The 13829-nt window shown below is 37.3% G+C and overlaps 1 protein-coding gene and 1 long non-coding RNA gene across 2 annotated transcripts in view; one reads left to right on the forward strand and one right to left on the reverse strand.

Annotated features, from left to right (window-relative positions):
* Positions 1-10973, reverse strand: part of LOC144206683 (uncharacterized) — a 28165-nt gene extending 17192 nt beyond the window's left edge. The window contains exon 1 of the long non-coding RNA XR_013328412.1: positions 10611-10973. This is a non-coding gene — a long non-coding RNA (uncharacterized LOC144206683). The remainder of the gene's footprint in view (positions 1-10610) is intronic.
* tunar (TCL1 upstream neural differentiation-associated RNA) lies at positions 2934-8646 on the forward strand. Its single transcript, XM_077731310.1, has 2 exons — positions 2934-3492; positions 7222-8646. Exons 1-2 carry the CDS (start codon positions 3463-3465, stop codon positions 7405-7407), a joined length of 216 nt encoding a protein of 71 aa, XP_077587436.1. The 5' UTR covers positions 2934-3462; the 3' UTR covers positions 7408-8646.
* Positions 10974-13829: the final 2856 nt, after the last annotated feature.

Consider the following 13829-nt stretch of genomic DNA (forward strand, 5'->3'; position numbering starts at 1 on the left):
TTGCCCTAGCAAAGCATATTTCTTACAACATTGATGTAATGCATGAAGTTCACTTACTAATAAAAAATGATTACATTAACGGTAAAGAAGAAATGTCATGCTCGATAAGGCAGATATGGCCGACTGCTAAAATCCTGAACCGAGGTCAAATCTGACTTCCAGTGCACATGTGGCGTCTTATTTGATTACCAAGCTGTACATTTAATAATTGTAATCGAATTCAAAAAATGTCCAGTCCTGCATTGGCCGCTGCCTGCATTAGCCAATCAAGCCTAAAAGCATTACTTCAAGTCATTCTGAGTGATTTTGTCTTTTCCGTGTGTCCCTTAGTTCTATTTTTATTTTATTCAATTGTATGAGATTTGAGGACACCTCCATCAAAAGTCAATCTTTAATAGCTTTCCCTGCGTCCCATTTCTCCTTCCGCGTGGCTCCTTTGGAATGCTTTTATGCTGTCCAGTCTACACTTGACACTCATCTGTCTCTAAGCAGAACACAAACAAAATGTAAAATTGTTGAATTTGTTTTTCTATTCATCGCTGCCTCCTCTGCCAAACCTATCATGTTTTCGTCTGTTATAAATTATGGTGCACCATTTTACCAACTGTTATAGTGCACATGGGAATCTCAAAATAAATACAAAAAAAAATACAAATAAAAAAATAAAAATACAATTTCCAGATTGTGGTATTGCTAAAATGCAGTACAACAAGCACCATTGTGCCCATTTTCCATAATTTTCTTTTTAAAATATATTTTTCTCACCTTAAAAAGGCAGAAATCATTAAATCAGGTGCCAAAAGTTGTCACCAAATTAGGTTTGACCAAGCAAAAGACAAGGCATATATTAAAAATTTGCCTAAGAAGTCCTAATTCCCAGTTGTGGACCGAATGAAAAGAGTGATTAAGTAGAAGTGGCAGTGCCTGTTTCCACACTAATATTAGCTTGTTAGAACCAAAGGCAACGTGACACTGAGTTTTCAGCGTGTTTTCAGAACACTGCAGTTCCGCATACAAAATTTGATGGAAACCAAAATTAATTGTTACTAGTGTTCTTGTAGACAGCAACACTGTGAGACATCAAATTATGCACACCAACGGCATCACTTCACAGGGGGGAAATCATTCTTTTACATTTCCATTTTTATTGTTGTAGATTGCAGGTCATTTGTTAGGCAAAGTGACCATGCAGACTAGTTTGTTGTCAACGGTTTGACGTTTCAAACATCCACTGGCGTTTTGCCAGGGGAATTCTTTAGCTCAAACATGCAAAGGACTGTTTTTATGTTGAATTTGGGGTCCTAATTTATATGCATGCTTATTCGCGTATGTGTCAATTTAATATTCTGGTCAGTCCAAAAAAAATTGTGTTAAGTAGTATATTGATTTTTTTTTTTTTGGTGAAGAAGCAAGGTTTGTTCAAACTAATTTGGGCAAAAATACATAGAAAAAGTTAAGTCTTAGGGGATTTTAGGTGAAAATTCAAGATGAATTTTTGAAATGTACTTGTTTTTCTAATTGTTTTAGTACTTTTTGTCCAGTTTTCCCAAATATACATCAGGTTGTCCATGTTTAATTCCATGTAATAATAAACTGTCTTCATCTACACTTTGGCCTTTTAAGACTAATAAAACTCTTAAAATCAATGAACAGACAGCAAAAAAAATTGACTAAGGCTCACAGAAACAAACACATTCTTAGTTTTCAACATTCTTTTGTAAATTATAGAATAATTACTATGGTTCTGTTTACAATTATTAGATGATCAATTGTTGCAACTAGCAACATGTCTCAATTATGATCCACACAGTTATAAAATATACAAAAATACCATTATGAAGCCGTAATTGGAGAAGACTGCGGTATTGGATGATATTTGATTTTGCAGGAACAAAACGGCCTGTCCCTAAGAGGCTGCTATTACATTTAGTGTGAACTGATGAAGAACAATAAATATTCAAGGCGTGAAAGTGTCTTAAAATGAGAAATGTTCCGTCTGTCCTCCGTGTGAGTCATGTCTTTTCTCGTTCTTGGGAGACAAACATTGAATATCTCATAGAGGTGAAATGAGGCAAACGAGAAGAGGACAGCATATTCGTCCTTGTCTTCCATTGTGTTGAAAAATAACCGGGATGTGTCCTAAGTCTCATAATTTCATTGACTTCAAATGGCCTGGTTTAATTCAAGTGAGACAATATCATGTATACAAAATGTATGTGAGAAATCATATTGGAAAAACAGATTATTTTCTAATTGTCATTCGGAATAGTTGAAAGAGATGATTTTGTTTTTACATTTAAGACCTTATAATTTAAACATGTTGCAAATTGCAATAATTGGTCATCTAATATCTTTAAACAGAACCACAATAATTATTCTGCTAATAAATCAAGTTTATATTGTTGGTCATAAAAAAAACTAATAATTGGTATTATGGTAAATGCATTGTCAATAAAATGTCAGTAAAAGCAAAATTGATTAAATTAAAATGAGTAAAAAGATAAAATCATAATTCCTGCATTGACATTTTAATGTGATCAAATTTTGTGTTCCGACTGTCCTGGGCGGAGTCTCTTTTCTAGCCATGGATTTTCTCCAGGTACTCCAGTTTCTTACTACATCCCAAAAACATGCACTTTATGCTGGTTGAACACTCTAATTTCTCCCTAGGTATGACAGAGTCTGAATATGAATGGTTGTTCTTCTCCTTGTGCTCTATGATTGGCTAATGCCCAATTCTGGGTGTCCCCACCCTACAGTCCATAGTTGGCTGGGTTGTGCTACAGCATCCCAACGACACTTGTGAGGATAAGCGTTACGGTAAATGAAATTTAGAGTACACACACAAAGGCAAAAGTCCTCCAAACATACTAGAGGAGACCCCAGAGAGAGAGAGTGAGAGAGAGCGGGAGAGAGAGAGAGAGACTCTCACATGTATGTTGCCGGGCAACCACGACTGCATTAATATGCGGGTTGAGTGAGGGAGAGGGAAAGTGAGGGAGAGGAAGAGTAGGGGAATGCCTCTTGTCGGCAAACGGCGCGAGGTGACGGGTACCCTTCGCAGCACTCCTGACCAAAGATGCGAAAAAGGAGGGCGTTAAAAGTTGAATTTGTTTGACTGAAAAGAGGATACAAACTGAAAGAGTTGGCTTTGTTTTTGTTTGTTTGATTGTTTGCAGAAGTGAGACGAAAGAGACAGACAGACGGACGTTGTTCACATGAGATATCGTCGCTCTTTTGCTCCCACCCACATCAAAGCATCATCCATTCTTCAACTTGACATCATTTTTTCCACTCAGACGAGAAGACGGAGAAGCATATGCGCTTTCAAGCTTCAGCAAGTTGAGAGATGAAGAGTCGAGCGGTTCACTCGGGCGACAGGCGAGCACCCCACTGAAGCATGAGTGGGGTCCGCTCTCACTTTAGTCATCTGTGCGCTCCTTGGAAGTGTCCACCACCAGCATGTCCATATTATTCCTGATACTTTGCAAGGTAGGTCTGCATCTTCAACACTCCTCCATCCTATTGACTTGGATTTATTCATGATGTGGAGGGTGTGTGTATACTTTATAAAAGACGACGAGAGGGGGGCTTTCCAGGCTCAGTTGTTTTTATGTGAATCATTCATAGAGGTGATCCAAAAAGAAAACGCTAGATGCTGCCCTCAATTGTTTCCCCCGGGTTATGCCCGTCATGTCATGCGTACTCTTAACAGGTTAAAGTGCCTCTTACGTAATGGCGACAAAGACTTTAATTGACGTCTGTCTCTTGGCGCTTCTTTTGCTTGTTTTTCTTCTGCTGTACGTTTTTTTTAAAGCAGGTTTTGACCTTGGAGGACTTCAATATGGCCTCACGGGTCAAATCCTTAGAAATGGAAAGTATTCCTTCCAAACATGAATGAAACAATATAAACGATGACCTGTGAGGGTAGGGAATAAGTTAAGATAAGGGTAATGTCTGAAAAGGGTGAAGATGGTCTTTGGTTTTGTGTGGTCGTTACTTGTTATTAGAGGAGTTTACAACATTTATCTCCGGGTTTATTTAAAAATGTCCATGCCAACGTTCACCCCCAAAAAAGGTCATTTTGATGAGGATGAATGCTTTTATAATGTGGGAGGAGTCTGAATATTTTGTGCACACAGGAATGTCAGGGCCAAGGCCTCAACTCTAAGCCAAAGTGCCTACCAGTAATACAATATTGTTTGATAATTTTAGAAAAATGCATAAAAGGCACCAATAAGGATTAAAATGTAGTTATATGTGGAATAGGTTCAGAATAATAATGGGTTAAAAGCTATTTTTAAGTATCCAATTAAGTGTACAGTGTATCGTAATCCTTTTTTATATTCATGGCTCAGTGATTACAATTATTCATGTGGTTTTTCAGTGGGACTTGTTCCCATTTGTGAGCCATTCCACTGAAACCAAACGTTTCTCATCTATTGTTCAAATGAGGTATGATGCAATCAACTGGCAATGTGTGTATTATTCATCAGCATTTTTAGGACTTCTTTTTAATGATTTTTAAAAAAAGGCCAATGTGTTGCTTCATTTATTAAAGTTTTCTCAGATGTATTCTATTATTCATCGGTTTACTCATTCATTTTCTATAAGGACCGTAGGGGGGTGCTGGAGACCATCGCAGCCAATTATAGGAACTAGGCAGGAGACAATGAATTCGGGGCCAGCCAATCACAAGGCTCAAGGAGACGGACAACCATTCATGCTCGCACTCATAACTAAGGGCAATGTAGAGTGTTCAACCAGCCAACCAGAGTACCCAGAGAAAACCCCCACAAGCCCAGGGAAGCCCAAACTACACACAAGAAAGTCAGAATCCACCTGGAATTGAAACTCTCGATCTCAAAAATGTGAAGTTGATGCACTAACCCTTTGTCCACATAACCAAAATATATGTATAATTTAATATTCATGGATTCCCTCAAGACTTATCTTGGAATTGCAAAAAAATAATCACTTTTTGACACTTTGGTTAAGGAAAAACATCATTTCTTAGTGTTTTGTGCCATTCTTACAATGCCCTAAAATAGTGCACACATAAAATGACCACTTTTTGCACATTAAGGCTGAGGAATTAGCATTGTATGTTGGAAAAGAGCTTAATTTAAAATAAATTGTAAATGGAAGTCATTGCAATATCTTGAGATTTCTTCCTGAATCAAATCATGTAATTTTAAGTTTTTTCAAAATAATGTTCAACTACTATAAAGTCTAAACAATGAGTATATGCAATTGAAAGTAACGCCATTCATAATTCCACTTGACAATACGAGACGCTTTCTAATGTTAAAGTATGTAGCATTTGGGCGGGTGCACCTGCATGCGCATTCCACGACGCCAAAAGCGAGCGTGCCTTGTCAAAGCGCGTTAGCATGTGGCCCCCTTGTTTGTCATGCTGGCGATTATTCACGTGGCAAACGCTTTCACTCTCCACTGATCTGCGGTGGTTGGCTTGGATCAAGTGAGAGTGCGAGAGTTGGGATTTGTCATTTGAGGTCTGGCATCACTTCCTCTGTCTACTCTTTTAATTTTTTTGATCTTATGTTTGGCTTGAAAACGCCCACAGGCTGGCTGTTGCAAAGGTGCCGGTGCAAAGCCGGTCTTACAATGATGATGATAACTCAGGGAAAATGAAAAAAGGGCTGCAACACTGAGCGGCCTTGATAGCGACAGCCCGGATTAATCAGGCATAAAAAGTGTTCAAATGAGCTGTTGAGCGACAGCGGCAATCAATAGTGAGAGATAACCGAATCCTTCTTACTTCTTGTGGATGGGGCAAAGTCAAATAACTAATCAATTGAAGCCATTGCCGGAGGCGGAAAATGATCTTCCTGCTCCCTATGGGTCATAAGGATGGAACTTTTGTTCTCCATTAGGGGCCCCAAATGTAGTTGTGAAATATGAAGCAATCAAGCAAATGTGTGGAACTATTATTGGCTGTCCCACATCATTTCTTTGTTTAATAACGTAGGCTTTATTGAGACAGCACACATTCTGAATTTGATTTGTTCCACTAAGACCAGATGCTTCTTACATAGAGCCAAAAAATGTGAAAATGTGGCCTGTATGTTTTATTAAATATTAGGCATATGTTTTAAACTATTATATATTTCAATTCTAGCCCTAGAAAATATACTCATGTAAAGGTGTGCAACCTAAAGTTGCATTTAACACAGATTTCATTTTTTAGCGCTATTTTCACTATTTTGGGGAATTCTGTAAAATGTTGGTACAATTTTCAGATTTGATGTAATATCCTCAAATTTTAAAGATAAAAACTGTGATTGAGAGAATTTTAACTTGGTTTTCAATATTTTTCCCATGATTTTCTGATTATTTTTATATTTTTATTATTTTCTTAAACCGTAAATGATTTTATTTTTATAGCAACTTCACAGATAATACAAGAGAGATAAAAAGGACAAAAAATGATCACTTATAAAGCACCAAAAAAAAAAAAAAATCAGCAAGTTATCCACTTTCTAGGCTATTTTTAATCCACTAAAAACTTAGAAGCTTTTGCTGTCACTAGTCGTCCTGTACAACCCACTGACCAGCAAAAAGAAAATATGTTTTTCTTGAGAGGTTTTGAATGCCAACTTGCACAAGATGCTGCCCCTCTGGGATGCATAATACCGTTACTTTTTGCATAAAACAAGACTCAACTAACTGAAACTTAGTGGTCTGCCGTTATTTTTAATAGCTGCAATGAACAGGTATAGAATGTCATTTTTAGACGGGATTCCTCAGGGTACTTTCAAGTCCAAGCTATGTTCAATTGAATGTTCCTTTGTTGTGAACGCTGTGCTTTTTGTGCACACTTAGATGGGGGCAGATGTCTGATATTCTATTAAAGAAAAACGCCTTCACGTAATTTATTTTTGATGCGAAAATATTTTGCGCAGTCGTGAATAAAACATGGCGACGCAGAGGCAGCCATGACACACTGTGTAACATTGGAGAGGCAAGATGACAGCCAAATGATTTATTTACTATTTACAGATTGGGGTCAATGGCTGTGGGTGTGTCCAAAGATCTGTTCGACAACAACAACAACAACAACAAAAGAGCATGATGACACAACTCTATAGTGTTCTGTGTGGGCAAAATCTTGACATTTGAAAATGGTTTTCTTCAAAAATGTATACACAAAAGTATTTGTTACTGCAATATTCTAAAAATATTCCTCCTGTGTTTCAGACTGGTGTGAAATTCAAACTCCAGATGCTTCCCGGGAAAATGGTCAACGCTGTCTACAGTGACGAAGAAAGAGGAAGCCAAGACAAGGAAAGCAAGGAAGAGACCATTTTGGCCATGTTGGGCATTATTGGCACTGTTCTTAACTTGCTGGTCATCATTTTTGTTTACATCTACACGACGTTGTAGAGCAGATCCTCGTTGAGAAATACGATGACGACCGAGAGATGGTGGCAAAGAAATGAAAGAATTGGATCAAAAAGGACTGCAAATACAAAGTTTTTTCTATAACTGAATATTATTAAAGATGTGTTTCAGATCTGCATCTGTGAAATGTACAGAGAGACTTTTTCTATAGGAGTTTCTTATTCAGTTGTTCATTTTCCAAACTGCTTATCCTCACAAGGGTCAAACGGGGTGCTGGAGTCTATCCCAACCGCTATGGGCACCAGACAAACAACCATTCACTCTCACACTGACTCCAATTTACAGTGTTCAACCAACCTTGCACGCATGTTTTTGGAATGTTGGAGGAAACCGGAGTACCCGGAAAAAACCCATGCAAGCCTGGCGAGAACATGCGAACTCCACACAGTGAGGACTGATCTGGAATCGAACCTTCAACCCCAGAACTTTGAGGCCGACACACTAACCACTCTATCAGTGGGCCACAAAAGTTTCCTAATAAAACCCAAATTATGTCATTTTAAACAAGCTTGGACCTGAAGAGAGCTGATACATTTTTACATTATTGTTCGCAACTATAGATTATGTGAGCGTGTTTTATTTAACTGTAAATCTTACAGAACTGTTATTTACATTTGATGTGGAATACATTTGAACTTTTTTTTTTTACTGTTAACCCATTTTTAATATTTAAGCACAGTGTTGAAGTTCAAACCGTGAATTATGTTACAGTGGCGAAAATGACCTCAAAAAAGCTAGGATTTGTCATTCATAAAGAAGTTTTGAAGTTTTTCTTTTAACAAAATGTGTAGTTCAACTTATTTTAATTATTGGTGTTGAGCATGCAGAAAAGCTAATGAGGGTCATCAGGAGTACTTCATCAAAAAAAAAATCTCATGATTTCAAAGTGCCTGAGATCTTTGTGTCTCACTTGCCCAAACTTTCCTGCTAAAATTGAGAATAGCGCTGGATTCGACCCCTCCTCTAACGTGGATCGTTAAATTATTCCTCCAAAAAAAGACAAGCTTACTGAGAGCACACAGTATTCTGAATGTATTGCAATTGATTGGTTGAGCTATCTTTCCCCTAAATCAATACACACTATTTTGCTTGTACTCTTTAAGTGTATGGTATCATATAGCTCTCCTTGACTTGTAAGCAGCTAAGTTTTTTTTTTCATATTTAAATCTTTTTGTAAAGAATAACATCCGAGAAAATAAAGTGATGTTGGTGTATAAGGGTTTAACTGGCTGATTATTTCTTCTGATTCCAATAGTCTCTCATGCTACAGTCAACAAAGCCACTATTTGTCATGAGTTTTGCGATACTTTACTCCAGAGATCACGTCTAAGCTTAACTTTGACAACTCTATATGCATATATCCATATAACTTTGCGATCTGTGAAACAAAAGATGGAAGAACTGCAAATCCGTTTGCAGGATTGAGCTCAATAGAGCGATGTAGTACACTCCAAATCCCTCTTAGTGAATTCAATTCAATGTTTTCCTCTTTTTTGTATACATTCTTTTAAACTCGCGCTTCCAAGTCACAAGCATTTATCGTTTATTCCATCTGGGAACACGTAAATTAATCCCTTTTAGTGGGAGAAAGTCTTTTTCTAAGAGCACAAATTAACATGAACAAGAAGTTTAAGGAACCCCAGCTGCTAAAATTCAGACATGCCCTTCAGCTGCCTTTAAACTCTGTTTCACCTGGACCCAGCAGGCGCACACTTGACAATCACTGTGAGCTAGAACAAGCAGAATGCTAATGTGACTGGGAAAACATTTAGAAAGCATTGGAGATGCCAAAATAATACCATGATGCTTCTGTTTTGCATGCTTACTGTTTTCTTTAAACTGTATATGACATGCCAAATCTGAATAACATTATTCATCCATTTTCCACTTCGCTTTTCCTCACAAGGGTCGCGGGGGGTGCTACAGCCTATCCCAACACCCTGAATTGGTGGGCAGCCAATCACAAGGCACTCGCACAAGTATTTTTTTTTATTAATGAGCAAAGGCGATGCGAAGAGCAAGAAATTCATTCATTAAAAAAATACTTCAGCAAAAAAGTTAACAAAATAATCATAAAAAGTACAAATGAATGAATATGTATGGGGCATTTATTATTAATTTCCAGTTGGCATTGCTAGATGGAGTCATTTGTTATGCTTTCAGATGTTTTAGCACTTTAGTGATTATCCAATACTTATTCAAAGAAGTTGAGGATGTATACATATATTTTAATCTCATTAAAGTCGTATACGTGATCTTTAGCTTTATTTTATCATCAGTATGTTTCAGTGTGATCATGTCAGTTGATTTTAATATTATGCTTCAAAATATTTAGTGGGCCATCTGGTCTGAAAATGTCAATAAGGCATAAAGGTGGTTATTATAGTAATTGTTTTTCTATTGGAGTGATGATTTAATTGCAGTCAGAAAAACACTTTGCATATGTGTTATTGGGGCAGAGGGGTTGGACACTTACCTTGAAATGAAAACATAGCTTTGTATGGGGAAGAAAGTGTTATGGTGAATAATATGGTTTGAATTGTGTGTGTTTGTGTGTGCGTGCGCGTCTGTCTGTTTAGGCGTGTCACTGGTAGGTGGAGCTATTGGACTATCACAGTTTAAAATGTTTGCTCTTTGTGTCTCATTAAACTACAATATGAAGTGGCCTAAAGCAAAATATTCTATATATTCGAAAACAGGGTTGGGCAAAGGAAGGGCTGTTTATGTGCAGGTTTTATTTCCATTGTGACATCTTAAATGTTTGTGCAGAAACTAAAAGCACCTGACTGCAATCCACTGATTACACTTGCAGCACACTAAACAAAAGTGTCCTGTTGATAAGTTTGGATAGTATAGTTGATAAATACTATATGTAGATTCCCAATTTTGCTGTAAAGTAGATTGCATAAACTTGCATCACAGATGAACTCAACTATGAAATAGTTTAAAAAAATATTGCATGAATTCAAAAGGTTTGAAACGATGATCCTATGCCTACAAAACGCCATTTCATACACATTTATGGGCATCGTGCAGAAAAAAACGTCTGTGCACAAAAATATACGAAAATAAAACACAGCAATAGAACACGCATGCAAAAGCATGTGATATAATTAACGCGCATCACAATATCAGTATGACAGATCATAAGAAAAAAAAGACAAAGCTCACTCAGATTTTCTTACCGTGTGCGCTGATCCATGGCTGCCAACTTCTTTTAAGAATGTTTGCTGTCCTCGGAAGCTTTGTCCACCGACGATGAGAGTTCTTTCTCAACTTTCCGCAGGCGAAGAGGGTCGAAAGTCGCTCCGGGCCATGCGTCAGGTGACCTGGATGCGAGACGCGTGTTAGTCGGCGTGTCCCGATCAGTCGGATTTGTGACGTGGAACATCATTATTTGGCAATCTAACGTGGATCAAAGTACTTTAGCTGATGCTCAAACAAAAGCCTGCTCCATATAGAATTAACACTACGCAAAGAAATAAAGTAAGAACCCTGCAAAATCCCAATAGTATTTGCATCAAAACTATTAGTCCTACTGACGTCAATTCCGGGTTCATCCTTCATCTGGAATCTCGAGGGGAAATTGATTGCTATATTTTCCCTGGTTATAATAATTTGGACAAATAATTTACTTTTATAATTCTTCATCCTCAGATTTTTAATCTAAAATACTGCAAATATTTGATATTTTCCAATCAGAAGTGTATGATATTATCTATACACTGAAATCAATAAAACTAACGACCAAAACAAATAAAATATACAAAATTTAAAATAAATAGGATTATTTTACTGCAGTCACTGGTTTAAACAAATGCCATACTGTCTATATTGTATTTTTGATTACTGTCTATTATTTATTTGTCTTAGTGCTGTAAACAATAATGATTATACATAAATAAATGAGATAGATAAATACATAAATATGTATCTCAGTAACTGTCAGTTGTGTTTATGACTGTGTTTATGTTTAGAACAATGAAAATTGAATTAGGGGGTAATTACTCATTTGGATGGGTTAAAAAGTTAAAGAGACATTAATTAATTTGCCCATCACAATCTATCCCATTACCATTTCAATATTAAACACAATCCTTTCATTATTGACATAGTGTGGTTGAAAATAATTGAACCTGACTGTGAAAAAAGGGTCAAACATATGATCTGTCTCCTCTGCTGCTGTAATTCAATCCGAGCGATGTCTTTGAAAACTAGATTCCCTTAAAAACATTTCTTTTTTTCAACATGACCTTAAGGTAGCAAGCAGACATAAAACATGCATCGAAAATGTGATGCAATTTCATCGCGGTGGGTTTCAACAATTGGCTGAAGAGCAGATGGGCGACGAGTCGCTATCTGTGGCGTGCCATCTAATGTCCACATGCACTTTTCAGATGGATTGCACCATCGTTCTTGTTAACTGAGATCGTGAGGAAAACATACCAGCTCCTGATCATGCTATGTATTTTTCTCTGTATCAAGTCAACCTTATCTACTAATTTACTAATCACCACATTAGTCAGTCTAATTTTGGATACAAGTGATGAGAAACATATCACCCAAATATTAAAGAAACAACACAAAGTGTCCCATGCACATCATTGTTTTAACTGTATAACATTAAGTGACAAACAAAGAGGAAGTAAATTAAAATTAAAATTGTTGCTCATGTTAAAATTATTGTTAAAATTACAATAAATACTTTCAAGTTCAAAAATATATCTGGTACCTAGTATGTATACCATCTAGTAGCACGTGAAAAAATATTTTCATGTCATCCCCAACCTTGAAACGTCAATTGTTGATCCCACCGTAAACTAAGTAATCTTTTCACCATTTGTCCTTGACCCACCCTAAATATTTCACTTATAGATCTCGACCCACCAGTTGACACTCACTGCGCTAAATTATTAGAACTTCTTTCGTCAGGTCGAAATCTGTCTCGAAACCCAAATTCCTGAAAATCAACCCATTCAAATAATGTCTGCGTCCTTGGTGTGAGCTACTAACAAAACACTGATCTCAGAAGTTGGTAGTGGGCACCACAAAAATAACGAATGCCCACCCTTCCCCTCGGCATGCTTAGTTTTTCAATCAGAGATGAAAGTAAGTACTGCTGTCAAAAGAAGTGAGGAGAGGATGACAGCCTTCCCAGGAATAACAACCACAGGCAAAGATGTAAAAGATTAATGAGTGGACGGCGTCAAGAACAAATCACTCACATAAAAGCTACGTCAACACTTGTAACGTGACATCCCGCCCATACCACCAACCTTGGCATCAAAACAACCAGTGCGTCTCACAATCTGTCATCATTTCCCCGTCTTTGCTGCACTACATAAAAGTGAAGATGGACTTCAAATGTGACCACTAATTAATGTTAAAATGAATTATAAGATACATTGAGGTATGATGACACAACTTGCAATTTTTTGGTCTATTTTTTTTTGCATTTGCTTTTCAGCTTGAAGCACATTTTAAGTGCTAATGAGAAGAAGCAGGTGATGTGCAATGAGTTAAAGTTTAAGATCATGGAAAAAAATCATTGCAAACTGTGTAGCAAATGATTCAAATTGTAATACTTCCAATTAATGTACAACTATGAAGTAGAAAAATATAACTATAAAAATACTGTCATTTCTATACTGTGGATTTAGATCCATAAAAAAGTGGGGATGCCCCTGAAAGTATGATAAGCTTGGTGAAAAATGCCATTTTTTTTTTCAAATGTAAGATAAGTGCCTTTCTGGGTCGAAACGATGTACCCAATCAAAGCAGCCCAGGTTGCCTTTTGCACAAAATCTGATGGTCCAGCTTCAGAAAATGGACAAGAGGGCCATCAAGACTGCCTTTCGTGGCATCAGATTGTTACATTTGGATCAGGATTGGTCTGCGAAGTGACAGACGACAAAAGGTCAGCCACGAAGAGTCCTCGGCAGCGCGCGACAATAGAAGGCCGCTGTGACCTTCAGGGAATGGCGTTAGTAGAGAGGGAGAATTATGATGAGGAGGGAGGCTGCAGGGCAAAGTAAATGGTAACGCAATGCTGTAATTAGCCAGCTTTTGCATTCACGATTTTGTGTTGGTTAAAGGCTAAAATTTGAGGACATTCATCATAATGAAATGACAAAAACACCCCAAATATAAACTGACTACAGACTGGAGGAAGCCTAGGAATAGGTGATACATTTGCCTTAGCCTCTTAAAATGCACTAGGATCATGGGAATTGGGTTATCTGGAGGTGACATTATGATTTGGTGGAAACGGGTTTTATTTATAGAGCGCTTGAAAGGCCAATCACAGCATCAGATAGAAGGCTAAACTACCAAATCCAGTGGGATTTCTAAGTTACGTTATTTCTGTACAAAGTAAACAATGGCTCCATGCAAGTGTAGATGTA

Source organism: Stigmatopora nigra, chromosome 13 (genome assembly GCF_051989575.1).
Source record: "Stigmatopora nigra isolate UIUO_SnigA chromosome 13, RoL_Snig_1.1, whole genome shotgun sequence".
Classification (NCBI taxonomy): domain Eukaryota; kingdom Metazoa; phylum Chordata; class Actinopteri; order Syngnathiformes; family Syngnathidae; genus Stigmatopora; species Stigmatopora nigra.

Excerpts from the sequence above, each read along its gene's own strand:
- tunar (XM_077731310.1), top strand. The coding sequence starts at position 3,463 with ATGTCCATATTATTCCTGATACTTTGCAAG. Across the intron at positions 3,493-7,221 it reads TATTCCTGATACTTTGCAAG|ACTGGTGTGAAATTCAAACT; the intron begins GTAGGTCTGCAT and ends CCTGTGTTTCAG.